General features: G+C 37.8%; 2 protein-coding genes across 5 annotated transcripts in view; both read left to right on the forward strand.

Annotated features, from left to right (window-relative positions):
- LOC106872787 (uncharacterized) overlaps positions 1-24,354 on the forward strand; it is a 104,956-nt gene that overhangs the window by 41,746 nt on the left and 38,856 nt on the right. The window lies entirely within an intron of this gene.
- On the forward strand, positions 9,759-11,165 carry LOC149134458 (uncharacterized). Its single transcript, XM_089355919.1, has one exon. The coding sequence runs from the start codon at positions 9,759-9,761 to the stop codon at positions 11,163-11,165; it is 1,407 nt and encodes a 468-aa protein (XP_089212045.1).

A 24,354-nucleotide genomic window follows, 5' to 3' on the forward strand; every position in this document is an offset into this window, starting at 1 on the left:
AGCTTTGTATCACTGAAATGCTATATATCATCCAGTCAACAGTTAACATCTAAGATATTGGGGATTAAACCATCTCTCCCTGCATACACAAGCAATATTTTACATTTCAACATCTCAAAGAGGAATCATCGCTCACTCTGCCAATCTCACAAGGATAATTTCTTTCCCTGAACAAGAACATTGAATATATACAACATACGAACTTCACACATGGAAGGTACATGCCCCCACCCACCAATGAACTCCCTCAGCACACAAATATACAAACATCACATATGCTCAGAATATAATGTAATATAATATAATGTAATTTAATATAATATTATATAATGCACGGTCTGTTTTTCCTAAAAGTCAAACTCAAGGGAGATAATCACTCAAAAAGTGTTATCCAAGAATAACATCCCTTGATTTCTTTATGAGACATTTTTGTGAATTCCTGAGATCTTTCACGTTTTCATCCAAAATGGAGATGAACCACACCCCTTTATGTGATTGTCTTGAAAAATTGTTAAGATATTAAGATAGTTTTCTTAACATGAAACCAATGGTTGCCTCAATACACAAATAAAGAAATTTTATCTGAAGTGCAGTGTTGAGCACTCTTTCTAATTGTTCGACATTTACATATATAATGTGTGTGTGTGTGTGCCACCTTGCAACGTCCATGGGCTTCTTTGCAAATTGTTGACAGGACTCAAATATCACATTCAACATAAGCATAATCACTGGCAAAGAAAGTGTATATTGTCAGATCCTCATACATCATGACCGACGAGAGAGTCCATCATGTATGTATTTATATATGTATATATGATTTATTCCTTTTGTTTTCATTGCCCGAATCCATCCGGTAATCTTTGGATGGCCTTGGGCTACAGCAGTAAAAACTTGCCCAAGGTGCCATGTTGCAAGTCTTCACTTTAGAACCACATGGTTGGGAAGTGAGTTTTTTAAACACTCACCCATACACATTTCAAAATACTTAGGAGTGGCTGTGTGCTAAGTAGTTTGCTTACCAACCACATGGTCCCAGGTTCAGTCCCACTGCATGGCACTTTGAGCAAGTGTCTTCTACTATGGCTTCGGGCCGACCAAAGCCTTGTGAGTGGATTTGGTAGACAGAAACAGGAAGCCCGTCGTATATGTATATATATGTATATGTATGTGTGTCTTTATCTTTGTGTGTCTGTTTGTCCCTCCAACATCGCTTGACAACCGATGCTGGTGTGTTTACGTCCCGTAACTTAGCGGTTCGGTAAAAGAAACCGATAGAATAAGTACTAGGCTTACAAAGAATAAGCTCTGGGGTCGATTTGCTCGACTAATGGCGGTGCTCCAGCATGCCCACAGTCAAATTACTGAAACAAGTAAAAGAGTAAAAATATGTTCATTATGATTGTAACACACACACATGCCCAAATAAACCTAATGCACAAATTTCTACATGTTTTAGATTGCTTCTGCATATATTCGCATGACCAGTTTATAAAACTGCATGTATGCATGTGTATAAATGTATATATTATTAGAGGTTTATCTCTCAGTCTGTTCTGATTGAACAAACCTATGTACAAAGGAGTTCCTGCCATGACCCTCCCATCTGTTTTGTATATATAGGAACATTATTCAATGTGCACTTCCTTTCTTAATAGTGGTAGTATCGTTGTAAATAGCTGCTATTTCTAGCATAAGTACAACCTTGTAGTTGATCATTTGTACGTTATTTTAATATTTCTTTTTCTTTCTTAATGTATATATATGTGTGTGTGTGTGTGTGTGTGTGTATTTATGCACATACATTCACACATATACAGACAGATTGATTGATAAATAGATGTTGTGCTAAAATCTCAATTAGATCATATAGTTGCCAGTGAACAGAGTCACATGTTATTGTTGCAGTTCTGTTACAGTAAGTATCACCTCACCTCTTCACACATCTTCCTATTACATCCACTTGCTGCAACTACAGTACCCCAACAACTGCTGCTGTTTCTAATGCTGCTACTATTACTCCTACTGCTTCTATCTCTAGCATCAAATTACTGTTTTCTGCTTATCTCACTCTCTCACTTTGTTCTTACTCAAATACACTGTCTTACTCTTCACAAGACAGTGAAGAAACTGGTATGTAGTCACTTGACCTTTTAGATATAGTAACCAAATTGCCTTCAAATCCTTCCCTCACTACTGCCATCAAACAAGGACACATTGTATTATGTAGTCTTAAATATACAAAACAATGAAATAGTAACTACTGGAATGTATGAGATAAATAATGACCACCTTGGACCTAAACTATTGCTGTGGCTGCTGTTTGTCAAACACTATCATATATCACTTCTACCGGCTACATCTTGATCTTCACTCCAATTTTACTCCCTTACTTTCTTCACATTTACCTTTCTCCTCACTTTTCCTCCATATCACACCATATACATACACACACAGACATTTGTATGTTTGTATGTATGCATGCATGCATATATCATCATCATCATTTAACATCTGTTGTCCATGCTGGCATGAGTTGGACAGTTTGACTAGGGCTGGTAAGCTGATTTGGCAAGGTTTCTACAACTGGATGCTCTTCCTAATGATAACCACTCTGAGAATGTAATGAATGCTTTTACATACCACTGGCATGTGTGCCAGTTACATGTCACCAGTATCAGCAACATTTATATATATAATAAAACAGGAAATTGGAAAAAAAATTTCACCAAAGATTTTCTTCTAATCTCCTGTTTTGATATGTAATTACTCTACAAAGACTATTTTCCTGTCTTTTTCAACTTTTATATGCACACCTCATAAATACAACATCTACATACAGTTTTGAACAACTGGAATCTGCAGATGTACTTCAAGAGGGTACACCTTGCATTATAACCCTATCTATATACTGTGTGTTTGTGTGTGTGTGCATAAATATATGTATGTTTTATCTTTTACTTGTTTCAGTCATGAAACTGCGGCTATGCTTGGGCACCACCATTAAGAATTTTAGTCAAAGAAATCAACCCCAGTACTTCTCTTTCTTTTACGCCTGGTACTTATTTTATTGCTTTCTTTTGCTGAACTGCTTAGTTATGGGGATGTAAACACACTAACACCAGCTGTCAACTGGTGGTGGGGACCAAACACAGTCATAAAGACACACATGTGCACCAACACACACATATACATGGATGTATATATACACCCCCATACACCACATACGATGATAGGCTTCTTTCAGTTTCTATCTACCTCATCCATTTGCAAGGCGTTGGTCAACCTGGAGCTAGAGCAGAAGACACTTGTCCCAGGTACCATGCAATGGGACTGAACCTGGAACCATGTGGTTAGTAAGCAAACTTCTTACCACACAGCCACACACACACACACACACATATATATGTACATACCTACATATATATGTATATATATACATGCATATATGGGTACAGAACGCCAAAAAGTGAACAAAATGAAAAACAAGAACATAAAAAACAAAAACATGGAAAACGAACTTTTTTCAGACAATGAAAGAAGCAAATAAAGAAACGAGACAGGCAACATAAAGAACAATCCCTTCATCAGTCGTCCCCTGTTTTATCTACTCTGCATTTCGAAGGTTGGGACAAGACATGACTTCATTAAAACAGTCCTCCCCACAAAGCAAATTATATAAAATTTGAGAATTTTACAGCGGGTCAAAGTGGTAACAAAAACAGGACAGTAAGAACAAAACAGTAAAAACAAACAGTGAGGGCTGTTAAACCATAACGAAGTGAAGTGGTGAATGCTGGAGAAAGGAGCTATGACAAGAGACAGGCAAAAGTAGGTCTTATCTCTTGTAAGGAAAAAAGAATGATAGCCACTTGTCACGTGTGAGCAACAAAAGAGTAAAAAAGGAAGAGTGGGGGAGAGAAAGAGAACGATGGAGGGGGAGGAGTAGAAAAACAGAAAGAAAGAAGAATAATAGCGATAAAGGGAGAATAGAGAGTTTAGAGTGCGCATCTGAATTATTAAGATAAAACTTACTTGGAAGTGGACGTATGACATTCGATCATATGATAATATAAATAGGCGCAGGAGTGGCTGTGTGGTAAGTAGCTTGCTTACCAACCACATGGTTCTGGGTTCATTCCCACTGCTTGGCACCTTGGGCAAGTGTCTGCTACTGTAGCCTCGGGCCGACCAAAGCCTTGTGAGTGGATTTGGTAGACAGAAACTGAAAAAAGCCTGTCGTATATATGTATGTGTGTCTGTGTTTGTCCCCCCAACATCACTTGACAACCGATGGTGGTGTGTTTACGTCCCCGTAACTTAGCGGTTCGGCAAAAAAGACTGATAGAATAAGTACTAGGCATCCAAAGAATAAGTCCTGGGGTCGATTTACTCGACTAAAGGTGGTGCTCCAGTATGGCCACAGTCAAATGACTGAAACAAGTAAAAGAGTATATATATGCATATATACATACATATATATATACATGTATATATGGGTACAGGACATCAAAAAATATGAACAAAGACTACTTTTGCCTGTCTCTTGTCATAGCTCCTTTCTCCAGCATTCACCACTTCACCTCGTTATGGCTTAACAGCCCTCACCGTTTGTTTTTACTGTTTTATTCTCACTGTCCTGCTTTTTGTTACCACTTTAGCCCTCTGCAAAAATCCCAAATTTTATATATTTTGCTTTGCAGGAAGGACTGTTTTAACGAAGTCAAGTCTTGTCCCAACCTTCAAAACGTGGAGTAGATAAAATAAGGGATAACTAATGAAGGGATTGTTCTTTATATTGCCTGTCTTGTTTCTCTATTTATTTGTTTTGTTGTCCAAAAAAACGTGTGTCTTCCATGTTTTTGTTTTTTTATGTTCTCGTTTTTCATTTTGTTCACATTTTTTTTATGTCCTGGACCCATATATGCATGTATATATACATATATGTAGGTATGTACATATATGTATGTTTATATGCATATATATATATATTATTTATATTATTATATGATCGAATGCCATGCATCCATTTCCAAGTAAGTTTTATTGTATATATATATATACAGATGCTTCCCAACCTTTGGGAAGTGTCTTCTACTATAGCCTTGGGCTGACCAAAGCCTTGTGAGTGGAAATGATAAACAGAAATTGAAAGAAGCCCCCATATATATGTGTGTGCTTTTGTGTCTGTGTTGGTCCCCCCCCCCCATCACCACTTGACAACCAGCTTCATTGTGTTTACGTGCACGTAACTTAGTGGTTTGGCAAAAGATACTGATAGAATAAGTACTGGGCTTAAAAGAAAACAAGTCCTGGGATTGATTTAGTCAACTAAAAGCCTTCAAGGTGGTGCTCCAGCATGGCCAGTCAAATAATTGAAACAAGTAAAAGAGAGAGAGAGAGAGAGAGAGATGTATTTAGAAATATATGAAGGAGTGCTTAAAAGTTCTGGCTTTGAGTGAACGAAAATATAGGAGGATCAGTTGAATATGATTTTATTCAGCATATTCCCCTCTCAGATTCACACACTTATTGCAGCAGTCCTTTGCTTTTTCTAAGCCCTGTAAAAGAATACTCAAGTTTGGGTCTCCAACCAGACCTTTCACAATACCCTTAAAGCCAGGAACTTTTCAATGCCTCCTTGTATGTACATTCGCATACACATATATATACATGTGCATATGTACACACACATGTATATATGTCTGGGTATGATTTTAAATTGCATCAGGTAGTGGGGCTCTGGTGTTGGAGTTCCATGGTTTTGAGGAGTAACGGACTACCTCTTATCCACAATTGTTCCCAGGTCTACTCTGACCTACTGTAGCAAAACTTGTCAGGGTCTCGGTTATTAGTTAACTAGCATATATTATGACAATTTAATTGATCACAGGGATGCAGAAATACCCTTGGTTGATGTCAGGGTTTGCAATAAAACTGTTGTCACAGCATCCTTCTAGAAGAAAGACACTTTGATGTAAAACCTGTAGTATCTCTTGAGTTCTGATCATCTTGCTTTAACCTGTACTAATCATGGGGGCTCAAAGAGTGACCCTCATGTTGTACAAGCATTTATCTTTATAATCCAAAAATAAACAGACATCTCTTTATGGTGACCTTTTCTTTCATTTGTCATTCCCTTTACTGTAAGTAAATAGATGAGATGATGTGTGCAGCCCCAATTTGAAAATGCACAGTCACAAATCTGTGCACAAGCAACAGAAGTCTTATCCTAACATCATTATCGTGTCTTCCCATATCAGGGAGTAACTCTGATGGAGATTCTTGTGACTGAACAGACCCTTTTTAGGGAGAGCACTTACCCAACTTCCTGGGATGGGACTAGAAAAGATGCACTAAACATTACCTGTCACATCAACACTGGTTAGCTTTCTGCAACCAGTGTTGGTCATTCAAGCAGGAACACAAAAGATGAAAGACATAATAAAATATTTGCAAAAGATTGAGCTAAACTCAATATTTGTTGCTGGGACATTAGAACCCTACTGGATCAAATTTCATCTAAATGTCTTGCATGAAAAAGAGCACTTGTGACTAAAGAACTTCAAAGACTGCACCTAGATATTGCAGCTTTGTTTGAAACATATCTCCGAGGAAGATCAACTTACTGGAATATCATAAGGTTACTTACTCTTCTGGGTTGGCAAACCAAAAGGTGAATGACAAGAAAGTGATGTTGGTTTTGGGAGCAGAACACTGAATGCATAATGAATCTTTGCTTTCCTCGTTCATGTGGACAATACATGATAGTCTTGTTAATTTATGCTCCAACTCTTGAAGCCAATGAAGAAATTATCATGCCTTTCAATGAAAAACTTTATACTGCTACTACATTCCCAAGCATGACCTTAATGATGTATGTAATGTGTTATAGGAAGTGCTGAGTGTGACACATATAACAGGATGGTGTGAGGAAAATCTAAAATACAAATATGTAAGAGTCATATGAGTGAGGGCTTAAATAAACAACTTGATAGTCTTGACTTTGATGAGAGAACTTTAAAAATCAAATGTACTCAGTGAGAGTCAATGTTCTAAGGTTTTAGAATGAAGAAACATAAGGACTGGTTTGATGTTAGTGATCCTACTATCAACCAGCTACTAAAAAGGAAATGAGCTCTTCATGAAAAGATTTTGAGTAAGTGCCATTTGGTACAGCTGATTAGAGAGGACTTATAAGGAATAAAAAACATTACACTGGGAACTAAGGAGAACTAAGAATGAGAAGTAATAGAATTTCTCTTCAGGGATTCAAAAAGCCTATGATGCAAAAGATTTAAAACTGTTTTAAAAACCTGATTTATGTTATAAGATGCTTGGGCTGCCACCAAAACTACATAGGGTCCACGGGATTATTGCTCAGACACAGATGCACTCTGCACCGACAGCAGATTGCATTCCCAGAATGCAGAATGATACCCTTTAGTGAACACACAGAGAAATGTGCAAAGCAACTGCTACCACAATTTGTAATCTTCCCATTTTATTAATGTGCCATTGGAACACCAACACAAGTTAGATTAAATAAGGAAACCTACTTCATTGAAAAATATAAGCCAAGACGTAATTTAAATAAGGAAACTCACCTCAATGAAAAAAATATAAAGCAAAACTTAACCACTTCTAACTTTCTATTCTTTCTAAACCAAATCATATTAAATCAATAAAACCTAGTCATTTCCAACATTTTTGATTATCTCCCTTATACCTTCCCCTGTCTGGAACTCTCATACTTCACTTCATAGTGAAGAGATGACACAATATCAGTAAAGAAATTTGAAAAAAAAGTACGAAACTGGTTATTTCTCAAAAAACAATGATACTTTACACAAAATTTTATAACATTTTCCTAACATAACGATTTAAATATATTCTTTAACCATATAATATAAGTCTTCTGTAGTTTTTTCACTCTATTTTGTTTTTTATACATCCAACCATGTGCTTTCACATACCAACACTCTCACCTATATATATGATATATGTATGTGTGTATATATATATATATATATATATATATATATATATATATAGTTGGAATTTACAAAAGACAAAAACAGGTGTGTATACAACAAACAGGTGTATCAGTTTAATTCTCGGGAAGGTGAGAAAGTCTTTTATATTTCGAGCCTACGCTCTTCAACAGAAAGGAACACAAGAAAATAAACAGAGAGAGAATAAAAAAAAAAGGAAGCTTTAGTAGCTAGCTATCAATCATGGTGATGGCCAGATAATATATATATATAAATATATTTGTGTGTATATATATATATGTATATATCTATACTATAAAAGGCAAATCTACTCTGTGTGTGTGTATGTTTAAAATTCATACATTTACACAATTCAAAATTTCTTCGATTAAACAATCGCAATTAAAATTCTAAATACAATAAGTTAGGTCACTGCGTCATTTTTTCACTCCAAAAATTTCATAATAATGAATAAAATCCATAAAACTACAGGAGTAAACATTTTCTCCCTAATTAAATCTAATTTCCTCTTTCTAATACAAATCCTTTCAGCTCCTACTTCCTCTGATGAACCTTTATGAAAAATCAAACAACAAATACAAAAAGAAAGGAAGGAGAAAAAGAAAACTATCAAAACTGAAACAATCACATTTTGATACTGTAATGACAGATACATACAAAATTACTTTGCCCCTCTAAAATTAACTATTTCTATTCCTCTTACACATCGTTTCAATTGCTACTTTCTCTTACGAACGATCCAAGAAAAAAGACAAAGAAACGAAGGGGAGTGAGAGTCAAATAAACAGACACACTGCCAATCATACGTAAATACACACATATATATGTACCTATGGTTACCAATGACCTCATTCTAATTGGCGGGAACTAAACCCTAACAGAGACACGAAAGAAAAAGAGAGTCAAATAAATATTTTCCCCTGTAACACAATGTCATTTCCTCTTTCTATAACAACTTTCACCTTTTATTCCGCACATGAAATGCCACCTATACACTTACATACAAATACACAGATACATGCAAATACCTGTCACTTAGAAGAAGCTGCGATCAGATTCCTACATCCATTTGCGTGATGGCATCAATAATGACGCTGACCCAAGAAACATCGGCAAAATGTGCATTCTCCCCTCAACATATACAGGGGGGCCACGATACATGCACGAGCGAACACAAGACGCTATGACTTTCGTTCGGCACTATGGACTCCCTGATTTATTCATCATGTTTACATGTAACCCCAAGTGGGTTGAGGTAACACGGGAACTTCTCCCACACCAGCAGTACTGCCATCGGCATGATCTTATTGCCAGGATTTTCAAGCAGAAGCTGACTAGGCTAATTGATTTCATCAAAAAAGGGCAGGTGTTTGGCCCTGTTAAGTGTCACATGTATACTGTTGAGTAGCAGAAGAGAGGGTTGCCACACTCACACATTTTGGTTTGGTTGGTCACCAAAATAGACCCTACACTTACAGATGAAATCGTCAAAGCAGAAATCCCAAACCCCACTGTTGACTGACAGCTGTACGACATTGTCAAGGCACACATGGTGCATGGTCCGTGCGGTCTCGGTTTTCAAAAATTCTCCTCATGCCACAAAGACCATGTGTGCACTAAACGATACCCAAAGAGTTTCGTGGACGAGACCCAGACCGCTGGTGATGGATATCCACTGTACAGACGAAGGCGGCCTGAGAATGGGGGATTCACTATAACCTTACGGGGTCATCAAGTTAATAATAGATGGGTGGTCCCATACTGTCCATTACTGATGACAATTTTCAACGCTCATATAAATGTGGAGTTCTGTCATTCAGTACTTATGTTAACAAGGGTTCGGACGCTGCCATGTTCGGCCTTCAAAAGGACAATAGCATGGACAAGGTGTCGCAGTACTTGGCAGGTCGATATATCAGCAGTGGTGAAGCTTTTTGGCGGATATTCGGGTTTCCGCTTCACCAAAGGAACCCCGCCATCATACAACTCGCGGTTCATTTGGAAAACGGCCAGCGGACTTATTTTACTGAACTGACTGCTGCTCAATTGGCGGCCAATCGAAAAGAAACAACTTTGACTGTTTTTTTTAGGCTTTGCCAAATTGACACATTTGCCAAAACACTTTTATACCCTCAGGTTCCGTCCTACTATGCATGGTCAAAGAACACTTGGGTGCATAGGAAGTCAGGTCAGGATGTTCAAGGACATCTCGGTGTCAAGTTGAACAGTTGTCTAGGAAGAGTGTACACTGTGCCTCCCCACCAGCATGAGTGTTTTCACCTTCGCCTTCTTCATGACGTTGTCGGCCCACAAAGCTTTCAAGACATAAGAACTGTTGACAGTGAATTATGTGACACTTTCCGCGAAGCTTGCTTCAGGCGCGGACTTTTGGAGGACGATTCACAATGGGCTGCCACTATGGCGGAGGGCGTTTTGTTAAAATCCCCTAAAAGACTAAGATCGTTTTTCGCTATTCTACTCCTATGGTGCGACTTGGGTGATCCCGCCTCTTTATGGCTGACCTACAAAAATTACATGTCTGAAGATTTCCTGCATCAGGTTCACTTGCTAAATCCATCAATCGACGTCGAGTACAGTGACCTCATTTACAACAGAGCGCTGCTTGAAATCAAAGATACTGTTCTCAATATGGGCAGGAGTGCGTTGCCAGTGTATGGACTACCTTCAACAAACCTGGAACGCCCAAACACACTGTCTTCTGATTTGCTGCGTGCGACATGTTATAATGTTGATGAACTTGCCCAGTACATAGCGAACAATGAGCCAAAGCTCCTTCCAGAACAGAAGGTCGCTTACAACTCCGTTATTAATTCTGTCCGGGACAAAACTGGGGGGATTTTCTTCCTCGACGCTCCTGCAGGAACTGGCAAAACTTTTGTCACAAAATTAATATTGGCTGAAATTAGGCGAACACAAGGCATTGCCTTAGCTGTGGCATCATCTGGAATTGCGGCTACTTTGTTGCCAGGCGGCAGGACAGCTCACTCCACTTTCAACCTTCCACTTGACTTAGCGAAGACGGACACACCAATTTGCAACATCAGTAACAGCTCAAATCAGGCAGAAGTGTTCAGACGATGCAAGCTTATCGTTTGGGATGAATGTACAATGGCCCACAGAGGCGCTACATAGATCTCTGAGAGACATCAAAGACTCTACAGTTCCCATGGGAGGCATAACACTTCTTCTTTCAGGGGACTTCAGGCAAACACTGCCAGTTATTCCCAAGGGGAATAGAGCTGATACAGTACGTGTGTGTCTTAAGTCATCTGCATTGCTAAGACATTGTTACAATTGTGAGAACAATAAAACAGCTTTTTCAGGGCCACCTCACATTCTATTGTTACCCACTTCTCAGAGTGCTGCAATGCTCTAGGCAAGGCTTTCTGTCCACTTGCAAATTGATTGGTTGGTTTTCAACTTATAGCAATCTTTCCCTCAATAATCATAATTGAGTAGAATCATCAACAGTACTTTAAAGCAATTATGCCTCGAGCAACGCCGGGCACTTCTGCTAGTATATATATATATGATTATATGTGTGTATACCAATAATATGTATATATGTGTGTATATATATATATATATATATATATATATATATATATATGGGCATGCATTCACATATATATATATATGCATGTGTGGGTGCGAGACGTCACAAACCATGAACAACATGAAGTACATGGGAAGGAGGGTTGAATGCATGAGCAGTGAAAGAAGCAAGTGGAGGGCAGGACAGGCGACATGAAGAATGACCCTTCATCGGTTGTCAGCTTTCCATCTGCTCCTCATTTCGAGCATTGAATGATGGTATGAGTCTTCGAGGACAGTTGCTCATGCAAGCCGGAATAAAATTTGAGATTTGTGGACAGTCAAAGTTGGTAATGACACTCCATGTTTGTTTCTGTTCGGTTACCTTGTATGTCTCCACTGTCCTGTTTTTGTTACCAACTTTGATCCTCCGCAGATCACAAATTTTATTTTGGTTTGCAGGAGCGGCTGCCTTCCAGGACTTGTGTTGTCATTTAATGCTCGAAGTGAGGAGTGGATGGACAGCCAACAGCTGATGAAGGGTCCTTCTTTGTGTTACTTGTCCTGTTTTCCATTTGTTTCTCTTGTTGTTTATGTATTCAACTCTTTTGTTTTCGTGTTGTTTGCAGTTTGTGACGTCCTGTACCTTTATATGCATGTATACATGTGTATATATGTACATATATATATATATATATATATATATATATATATATATATATATATGCATATATATATATATATATATGCATATATATATATGCATATATATATTATTTATATTATTATTTGATTGAACACCACCCATCCATTTCCAAGTAAGTTTATCTATATATATGTGTGAGTGTGTGTGTATATATATATATATATATATATATATATATATATGTATACATATTTGTATACACCTGTCTTCATCTTTTGTTTTTCTGTAAACTTCAACTACATATTTATATATGTGTCTGTGTGTCTGCAGGAGTGGGTGTGTGGTAAGTAGCTTGCTTACCAACCACATGGTTCTGGGTTCAGTCCCACTGCATGGCATCTTGGGAAAGTGTCTTCTACTATTGTCTCGGGCCGACCAAAGCCTTGTGAGTGGATTTGGTAGACGGAAACTGAAAGAAGCCCGTCATATATATGTATATAGATATATATGTGTGTGCCTGTGTTTGTGCCCCTAGCATTGCTTGACAGCCGATGCTGGTGTGTTTATGTCCCTGTCACCTAGCGGTTCGGCAAAAGAGACCGATAGAAGAAGTACTAGGCTTACAAAGAATAAGTCCCGGGGTCGATTTGCTCGACTAAAGGCGGTGCTCTAGCATGGCCACAGTCAAATGACTGAAACAAGTAAATGAGAGAGATAGTATGTATGTAAAGCCCAACTAATTAGAGAGAGAGAGTCAGTTTAGACAAGATGCAGTTTGGGTTTGTGCCAAGGAAAAGCACCACTGATGTTATATTTCTAGTAAGAGAGCAGCAGGAGAAATACCTAGCCAAAGATAAACCTCTGTACCTGGTTTTTGTTGACATGGAAAAAGCCTTTGACAGGGTCCCCTGATCCCTTATCTGGTGGTAGATGTGGAAACTAGGGATAGATGAGTGGATAGTGAGAGCTGCACAAGCCATGTACAGGGATGCTGTCAGCAAGGGGAGGGTTGGTATTGAGTACAGTGAAGAATTCCAGGTAGGTGTAGGGGTCCACCAAGGATCAGTCCTCAGCCCCCTCCTATTCATCATAGTCCTGCAGGTAATAACAGGAATTCAAGACAGGATGGTCCTGGGATCTTCTCTATGCTGATGACCTTGCTCTAATTGCTGAATCATTATCAGAACTAGAAGGGAAATTTCAGGTGTGGAAACAAGGTCTAGAATCGAAGGGCCTTAGAGTCAACCTAGCAAAAACCAAAGTCTTATTAAGTAGGAAGGGAAACAAATTGCAAATCCCTTCAGGTAGATGACCCTGCTTGATCTGTAGAAAAGCTCTAGGTAGAAACTCCATAAGATGTATCCGGTGTAAGCTAATGACATATAAGGGGTGCAGTAATATCAAAGAAAGGCTTACTGTGAAGATAGTTTTTATGTGTGGCAAATGCTCAGTGGCAATAGACACTGAAAATGTGCAGAAAACAGCTTCCGTCACATGCCAGGGAGAAAATCTAGAAGTAGTTGATAGCTTCCGTTACCTAAGTGACCGAGTCAGTAGTGAGGGCGGATGCTCTGAGAGTGTAGCTGCTAGAATTAGAATAGCCTTCTTGCTTGCCACCCTTCAGTCAAACCGTCCAACCCATGCCAGCATGGAAAATGGTCATTAAACGATGATGACTCTTAGCAAGAGTATCACAAATCTCTTAGGTTTCTTGAGGCCAAGGAACCTAACACTTGATAAATCTGCCATTTAATTGTCTTCCATCACTTCATTTCATTTTTTGCACAGCATCCACAAACCGGATGTGACACTTCCTCACCTCCATTAATAGAGAGAGCTGTTACCATTTTTTCCCATACTTGATATCTCTGAAGAACACAAGTAATAGATAGCCATCCAGTTATCTAATATCTGGTGTGAAACCAATTGATAAGATAGGCTGTAATGGATCTTAATACCGAATACTTTGACTAATATACACACTCTATTGACAAATTATATGAGTGCCTATTTTTTTCTGACTTTTGGATTCTTAGACAACTATATATATATATATATATATATATATATATATATATATATATATATATATATATATATGTAGAAGGTTGAAAAGGAACACACAAGTTGATATATATGGGAAAAAAAAGTCAAGGTAGAAAATACTAAAATAATTTTATAAAAAACGTTTCAGTACCAGTTTCAGTCATTGAGACTTTTTCAACTGTAAGTATGGAAAACAATTAAATTTTGGAAAAATTGAAAGAAAAGTTTTTTAAAAGAATATTTGCGTAGTATTCAAATACAAGGGGCATTTTCCTTGTTTCTGCCTGTCTCTGTCTCTCCCGTTTACTCTTGTAGGTTTGAGACTTTTTACCATATATATATATATATATATATATATATATATATATACACACACACACACACACACACACACACACACACACACACACACACACACACATTCTCTCTCTCTCTCTCTCTCTCTCTTTTTTTCACCTATTTCTGTGTGTCTGTCTGTGTGAATGTTTACATTCTGCATTCTCACATGGAGGCCTTGTACTAAAAATTGACATATAATGACTTTACCTGCTGACAAATTGTCCTTTACCTCTATGCTTTCCAAAACAAATAGAATAAAAGTGCCCTTACTCAAAAAATAAGTAAGGGTTAGCAACATAAAACAATGTCATAGTATGTATTTCTTCAACCCATGCTAGCAAGATAAATGGTTGTAAAACAAAGAAACAAACACAGATGCGTGTGACTCTATTTTCTTCATATTTCCCTCAACTATGTACTCAAAGTTTTTTCTCAGGTATGTTTGTGTAGTTCATTTTAATACTTTTTCAGTTTGAAGTTTTGTGTATTCAATGCATTCATCATCATCATTTAAATTTGTTTATACCTGCATAAGTCAAATGGAATTTGTTGAGGCAGATTTTCTACCTCCAGTGCCTTTCCCTGTTGACAACCCTCAAATGTTTCCAAGTAAGGCAATATTTCCCCATGGATAGACATGTTTTCTCACAGAAGACTGTAAACGAAAAATATCACTTGTATGATGGTGATGCTTGTTTATAACCATAATGTCAAGACAAGGGCACACACACACACACACACACACACACACACAGTGGGGTTTTTTTTTTTTCAATTTCTGTCTACCAAGTCCATGCACAAAGCCTTGGTTGGCCTGGGGGCTTATTATTAGAAGACATTTGCCCAAGGTGCTGTGCATTGGGACTGAACCTGAGATCACCTAGTTGAAAAGCAAGCTTCTTAATCACACTGTCAAGCCTCTACTTACTGTAATATATATTTAACAATATATTGTGTCAATAGAAGTATTGTATTTATACAGTGTTAAACCCCAATGGAAGTATTTAAGTTGCACAAATTAGTGGAATAGTTTTATTTAAACACTTCCTCTGTATATTAATGTTCAACATGAATAGGTTAAACACACTTGCAATACATTTATTGAACAATTTAGTTCCACTGACCTACAAAAATTATCTAAGAAAAAAATCATTAATGCAAGCTGAGTGTATTCAATGAACTTGATTCTCAATAAATTTTTAATTGAAGTACAACCATTTTACCAGCAGAGATTTTTTTTAAATGGTTGCTTACAAAGAAAGCTAACATTAAGTACATCTGTACTGTTGGTGTGATTAGAAGGTAACTCACATGTGTGTCTGTGTGTGTAGTGGGATATGGTCAGTCTGCAGTTAGTTTGCTAGTTGAAATGGCTGCTGCTCTCCTGTACTTCACTGACAAATACAAAATGTTTTATGATTTCTGAGTTGGAAAAGATATACTATTTAGTTAGAACCCTTTATGTTACGAGTTAAAATCCCTTCAAGACTGACTTCAGCTCCCATCCATTCTAGGGTTGATAAAATGAGGACCAGTCAAGCACTGTTGTCAATATAAACAACTTTATCCCTCATGTCTATACAAGGAATACTTGTCATTATTATTATTATTAAGATGATTGACTGGCAAAAATGATAAAATACCAGAGTAATGATGGCTTACTAAAGTAACTGATGGAGTACCAGAGTCACTGATGGAGTACCAGAATTACTGATGGCATACTGGAGAAAATGATGGAATACCAGTTGGTATTTACCTTTATATTCCCTCTAGGTTGATAAAAGCAGTACCAATCACAATTTTTCTGTTCTGTGGTGGTAGGCCCCTCATCTGGGATGCCAGATGTGACACCTCCAGCAGCAACTTGGTGTTGTCAGCTACCAGCCCAGGATCTGCTACTTGTCAAACTAAGAAAAACAAATTGTCAAAGTATCAGTCACTCTCTGACAGGTTTATGGTTGAGCCTGTGGCAATTGAGACATCCAATGTTCTTTCGCCCCCAGACCATATCCCTGTTCACTGCTATTGAGGCAGAGATTTTTGTCCTGAAGTGTGAGCCCTGTGGGTCAGAGTGGCTGTTTCAGCACATCTCCCTCGCTATTCTCTGGGCAACACCTTTTCCATTTTGTCTGCTGGTGCCATGAGAAATGTTGAACTATTACAGAAGAAAGTGGCCTTTAATTCATAAGAATCAGGCTTTCATAGAAAGGATTATTTATAACATAAACTGTTATTATTATGAATGGATGAAATGGTAGAGCATTAGTTCAGACTCTTTACATCTTGAGTACAAATCTGACCAGTATCTACCATAACCATTCTTTCTGAGGTCTCAAAAATTCCAGACCATACAAGTACCAGAACCAATCAAATACTAGGATCAATGTAATCAATTTTCTTCCTCTATCTCAGATTATTCATAGTATTTTGTACTTTACTACAGCACTGACATCATATGCTGTCTCTGCTCTCTACCTTTTTCACTGTTTTGCTTTCTTCTGTCATAGTTCAACATTTCTCATGGCACCAGCAGACAAAATGGAAAAGGTGTTGCCCCAGAGAATAGTAAGGTAGATGTGCTGGAACAGTCACTCTGACCCACGGGGCTCACGCTTGAGGACAACAATGTCTGCCTCAAAAGCAGTGAACAGGGATATGGTCTGGGGGCGAAGAACACTGGATGTCTCAATTGCCACAGGCTCAACCATAAACTTGTCCCTAGAGATTTTGATTTCAAAAGCATTATCATCATCATCATAATCATTTTCCATTGGAATGAAGTTCAGGTTATCTCCGGAATGACTGAGGAATTTGGATGCTTCAAGGTTATTTGGTGTTATTTTTTACCTCTTCTCATCAACTGTACTATATTCACTACAACCCTATTCCACCCCACTAACTACTCCCCCCCCCCACTCTTGTGGAATTCCCTCCCTGCTGATGCTGCACCTACAGTTGTCAACATGGAATTATTCAAGAGAAACATTAACTACATCAATATCACTAGTATTGGTGGTCCTGTACCAGCCATGGGGACACCCCTTCCTAAAGACCTCACTAATCTTAAAGGAGTTGTGAAGATCATAGAGGCAGCCCCTTCCAACAGTTCTCTTGGATTTTAGAGAATCCCTGAAGACCAAGCAGATTCCTTAAATACTTCACTGGTCTTAGAGGACTTATAGAGGTTTGGGGACAGCTCCTTCCTACACGCATCACTGGTCTTGTAGAAATTTTGAAGAAATTTAAGGTGGGGAGCTGACAAAAATGTTAGCACACTGGGCGAAATGCTTAGCGGTATTTCGTCTACTACTACATTCTGAGTTCAAATTCCACCGAAGTCGACTTTGCCTTTCATCCTTTCGGGCTCGATTAAATAAGTACCAGTTATGCACTGGGGTCGATATAATCGACTTAATCCATTTGTCTGTCCTTGTTTGTCCCCTCTGTATGTAGCCCCTTGTGGGCAGTAAAGAAATAAGAAATGTTGAAGATCATGGGGCATGACCTTCCTACTGATCTCTCTGATCTTAGAGGACTTGTGAAGGTCATGAAGACAACCCATTCTTACAGACAGACTTAATCATCTAAAGAGTCAAGCTAACTGCTATAATTCTACCTGCTTTAAGGGTAAGACTTGGCTTTTTTAGAAGTAATTTATTAACTGGTCATATTGATTTCCATGTACTTCCTGATTTGTGTTGATTTTCACAGAAGATTGTATGAAAATCTACAGGTACTGTATGTGTGATTAAACAGTATGAAGGTGATGGACTCTGGACCCATCAACACAACACAACCCAAACTAATGAGGGAATTGCATGGTGGTTTGACTTGCTAGAAACAGCAGCCATATCCTTCAAATTACACATTACTCACTTAAAAAAAAAAAACAGAACACATTGAACATGATAATTCTAAATATATTGTAAAGAACAACTGTGCGAACCAAAGGAGAATGGCAACGTGTGGAAACAGGCTCCTTTTAACACATCGCACGGTCGAACACAAAACATTAATATGACATAAGAAGGCTCGCATGTGAGATGCGAGGTAAGTGCCAGCAAAGGAATGAGAGAGAGTGACACAACCGTTAGATATATATAGAGAGTAAGTTTTATTAGGGTAGTCAACTGTGTCTGTTGTGTGCGTGCATGCGGCAATATAAACAACACAATATATATATGACAGGCCTTCTTGTACAAGAGTATGTATACAACAATATGAATGCGTGTGTGTGTGAATGAGAAATACAGAGCATGGAATAAGAGTCTGTACATAGACTATAAGAGTCCTGAACACAAAGATAAGAAAGTACCAGTTCATAGAAGAGTTACACAGTAGGTAGAATATCTGTACAAGAAGTCGTGACCGAATAGCAGAGCTGTGGTTTCACATGTTTTGTGTGAAGTTGAGCGTTGATGCTGAGACCGGTTACTTGGTACAGAAGATTCTCGCAGGTTGTTCTGGATGTTAATTTCGAGGTGGAAACAATCCACACAAACAGTGTTGAGACGGAACCGCAGTTGCTGTTGGTAGCGTGTACTCTGGTGGTGGTGTTGGCGCTGGCGACGACATTGTAGTAGACAGTAGATCAGTGGTATTGACGTCGTCGCTGGAAACTGGCTGGAGCTGTGTTCTGTGAGATGGTCAATGACCAGACCTGTAAGAGGTCTGAAGTCAAAGACAAACTGGCGTGGATGAAGCAGGGCTATTTATAGATAAAAAAAGTGCTCCAGAAAAAGCACAAAAACTCTCTCTCACGTGACCTTAACAGAAAGCCATGATTGGACGGTATGCACCCTGGCGTGAAACAGAACTGGTGATAAATGCCGCACAAATAAGAGCCAAACAGGGTGGTGGACACAGCGGTCCAAGTGGCTGAAAGCTAGATGTTAGCCGCTATGTTATCATTTGTAAATAAATACCTGAGAGAGAGGTTTCACTACAATACAATGCCTGAAATATTAGAGGGAAGGCAATGAGTGGAACATCTTTCAGCTTAGATTTGTTCAAGGCTGACCCAAAGGCTAAGGACATCATCATCATCATAACTGATAGCATTAAAGAAACCAAATATCTTTGATGCTGTTATGCACACACACACATGAACTAAGCTCATGTTCCTGCATATATACATACTTACATAATACATACCCATATACATACTCAAACACATATACACATGCATACTCAGTTACATGTACACACTCATTCATGCATACATATATATATACATATACACATACATTAGTAAATATGTACATGTACACATATGCACTTTTATATACATACATGCACATACACATTCATATCTGCACATATATATACATTAATTTACAGCCTGAACACACATTCATGCATATACATCACAGATATGTATGTCGCTGATAATTGATAGAGTTGTTGATAGAGTTGTTGATGATCAAGATATTGTTAACTACCCCATCGAATATTTGAACTCACTACAGCCACCAGGTACAGCTCCTCATTGTCTTCAGCTGAAAAAATGAACTCCTATTATGCTATTACATAATTTGTCTCAATCAAAATTATGCAATGATAAAACAGTAATTGTGCACAAACTCATGAGGAATTGCATTGAGGTAAATACACTGGTTGTGGTTAAGGTAAGACCATCTTCATTCCTCACATCTAATGTCCTATTCCAATTTAAGTCTTAATAAAAGTCAGGGCTAAACACTAAAAGTTGCTGGATTGCAACCTGAAGAACCATGCTTTTCACATGGCCAACTTTATGTAGGAGCATCGTGTGTGCAGGCAAAAGCAAATCTTTTTGCTTATGCACTCCAAAATAAAACAAAAAACATTGTTCATAAAGAAATATTCATTCTTAATGCAACATGAATACTTCAATAACTTCATTTACCATTACTATCATTACATTCAAGAATGAGTAAGTTACCTATGTCGATGAACTGTATTATATAATTGCCATTACTATATTGATAAAGAAAACCACACATACAACTCACAATTTATTATTATGTAATAAACAAACAGAAATTCATGTATGAAATTGATCTTTTTTTCTACTTCAATTATTACATGTTTTTCTCTTATAAAAATACACACATACAGGAAGAGTAAATTATATATATAATAATATTTTGGGTGTGGCTCCCGAGAAACAGTTAAAGTAATTACCTGATCAACAACAGGTATTACTGCTAGTATGTGTGTGTGTGCGTGTGCGTGCATGTGTGTGTGTCTGTGTAATATGTGTGTATATATATACATGTGTGTGTGTGTGTATATACACACACACATAAATATTGTTATATTTTGAGATGGTCATTTTTTTCTTGTCAAATAAACACATGCACTATATATGTGTTACTCTTTTACTCTTTTACTCGTTTCAGTCATTTGACTGTGGCCATGCTGGAGCACCGCCTTTAGTCAAGCAAATTGACCCCCAGGACTTATTCTTTGTAAGCCTAGTACTTATTCTATCCATCTCTTTCGCTGAACCACTAAGTTACAGGGGATGTAAACACACCAACATCGGTTGTCAAGCGATGTTGGGGGCACAAACACAGACACACAAACACACACACACACACACATATATATATACATATATATGATGGGATCCTTTTAATTTCCATCTACCAAATCCACTCACAAGGCTTTGGTTAGCCTGAGGCTATAGTAGAAGACACTTGCCCAAGGTGCCTTGCAGTGGGACTGAACCCGGAACCATGTGGTCCATAAGCAAGCTACTTACCATGCAGCCACTCCTACACCTACACAAGTTCTTCACTTGTTTATTACTCTTCTTATTTTGTGACCATTATCTGGAAATCTTTCTTCACATATCCTGTGACTTCTTCAGCAACTATCCATCACACGTCTTTTCTTGTTCTTCTCAGTCCACTCTGTCATTTTATGGTATGTATCCTTATCTGTGCATGTGTTTGCATCTGTATTTGTGTGTGTGTTTGTTTGTGTGTGTGTGTGTGTGTGTGTGTGTGTGTGTGTGTATGTGCTTAATATACTGTTTGTATCTGTGCCCTTTATATAGTTTTTCTTTTTCATTTATTTACTTTTTGTCTAAGTGTCATGTCTGAACATCTATGTTATTAACCAAGCGACTATGTTCTAATTGAGTGTGTTGGTAGAGTACTCTTTGAGCTCCACCTATCTGCTCCCCTATGCTATATGAGTTGTTGTCTTGTTTCTGCACTATCCCTCAGTACACCTCATGCTATAGACTACATTTCTAATCTTACAGTTATCTTGTGGGTTCATCCCACATACTATGCAGTTGTTTTTCATACATAGGGACCTTTCAAATGCATACATTCTACAGATCAGGGATGTTATGGAGGGATCCTCACCTTTCTACTACTTTAATGTGTGTGTGTGTGTGTGTAAATATATATTTATATATTGAAGTGCAGTCCAAAAGTTTTGAAATTTTTTTAGGAAAGATTATTAAAACTGTCCTAGATCATTGTAATTTTAGTATATCATTATTATACATCTAATTAGCTGTCTTGCCAACTTTTTTTTATTCCAGATGGATGTAACAGCACTTTCAACACAACCTATCAAACACTGCTTGTCACAGCTGAGTAGGTTACAGAATGTAGTTAAGATGTGAATACAATTTGGAAATTCATTATGCAATAATGTTTTGTGTTAAACTGGGTAAAAATGCAACAGAAATTTACAAAATGTGACAGACTGCATGTGGATTGACTTGTATGAGTCTAGCATCTGTTTTTTGCTGGTACAAGAGGTTCAGAGATAGTCGAGAGGAGGTGTGAGAGGGCGAGGAACATCAGAGCTAGTTGAGAAAATTTGCAATTTTCTAGATGAAGACTGTTGTATGTCTATAAAGACAATAAAGCTTACAGTTTGGAGTTGATGTGGAAACTTTACATAAAGTTGTTCATGAAGATCTTAACATGTTCACAATTTGTGGAAAGTTTATTCCCAGAGATGAACAAAAGGAAAGATGTGTTGGTAACAGCAAGGAGATGATTGAACTCATTATCTCCAATCCAAAAGTACTTGTGCCTTTGGTGACCTGTGACAAAGGTGATCTACTGTTACAATCCAGAGACCAAGGCACAAAGTGCTCAATGAAAGCATCCTGACTCCCCAAGACCCAAGAATGCAGGGCAAAGCCAGTTCACCGGGAAGCTCATGATGATCCCCTTTTTTGACAGCAAGAGCATCACCTACATCTGCTGGGTTCCCTCTGGCCAAATGGTAAACAAAGAAAACTTTGTAGAGGTTTTGAAGAAGTACAGGATAAGAATACATTGCTGAAGGCCAGAGCACCTACACCAGTCCACAATTCCATTCTGGTACTATTCAACTGAAATGGGCAATAACTACCCATCACCCTTCCTTGTTCCTGAAACTGAAAGAAAACCTCATGTACAGTCATTTTGAATACACTGAGAAGATGGAGACTATAACAAGGGCCCTGGACACCTTCATTTCTGAGGGCTTCCATGGGACCTTCACAAAGTGGCTGGAATGCTACAAGTGCATTGAAGTCAGAGGATCTTACTTTGAAGGCGATTAGAGTTTTGTCTTTCTTTGAAATTTATAAATGTCTCTCCTGCAAAACTTTATATATATAGATTAACTATACATATATGTGTGTGTATATATATGTATATATATATATATATATATATATATATATATATATATAAACGTGTTTATATATGTTCCAGCAGCTAAGTCCGGTTTCACCCAGTCTGTTTGGATGATGTGGCTGTGATCGTTTTTGGTTAGGCATAATCTATAACACCATTTCTCAACCTTATCATTTTGGGTCCCCTGTTTTGATTGGAGCCTCCAGCGGTCTGAAAATTTCCTGACCACCCCCCTTGTCAAAAAACAGCTTCAGGAGTTGTAGAGAACGAATTTGTACGTAGTCTGTTTCTGAGAGCTATTCTATTGGACCTCTGTCTAATCATTAAAACATTGATTTAATTATGAACATAGAAAGAAATTATACATTAATCTCTATTTTTGTAAGCAGCTGTATCCGTAAAAATTTTATTTGCAGAGAGCAGAGATTGAAAGAAGATATATGAAATGGACATGTGTGTGTGTGTGCGTGCATGCTTGCGCGTGTGTATGTGAGAGAGAAAGAGGGTGCGAAAGAGAGATAGTGAGTGAGTGAAGCTGTGTGATGATTGACGTATTTGTACGTAGTCTGTTTCTGAGAGCTATTCTATTGGACCTCTGTCTAATCATTAAAACATTGATTCAGTTATGAATGTAGAAAGAAATTATACATTAATCCCTATTTTTGTAAGCTGTTGTATCTGTAAAAAATTTTATTTGCAGAGAGCAGAAATTGAAAGATGTATGAAATGGATGTGTGTGTGTGTGTGTGCGCGTGCATGCATGCTTGCGTGTGTGTATGTGAGAGAGAAAGAGGGTGAGAAAGAGAGATAGAGTGAGTGAGTGAAGGTGTGTGTCGTGTTGATTGACGTCTTTTAAGGCACACACACATACATAGAAAATGTGAGGTCATTGTATAAAACTTTTACAATAGTTGATTTATGGAAAAGTTTATGTTAAATTTTTGAAATGCAAATATGTGAATGAAACTTAAGTTCAGACCTCTACATGGTAGCTAGACCTGGTAGAAATAGCAGCCAAATCTCCCTCAAAACACTCTACTGTCTTAATCCGACAATTCTGCCTATTATGTAGTTTGAATGAGAAATGGTAACTAAAAATTAAGATTATTAACCCCAC

The sequence above is a fragment of the Octopus bimaculoides genome, chromosome 8 (assembly GCF_046866305.1).
Source record: "Octopus bimaculoides isolate indiv1 chromosome 8, ASM4686630v1, whole genome shotgun sequence".
NCBI classification, from domain to species: Eukaryota; Metazoa; Mollusca; class Cephalopoda; order Octopoda; family Octopodidae; genus Octopus; species Octopus bimaculoides.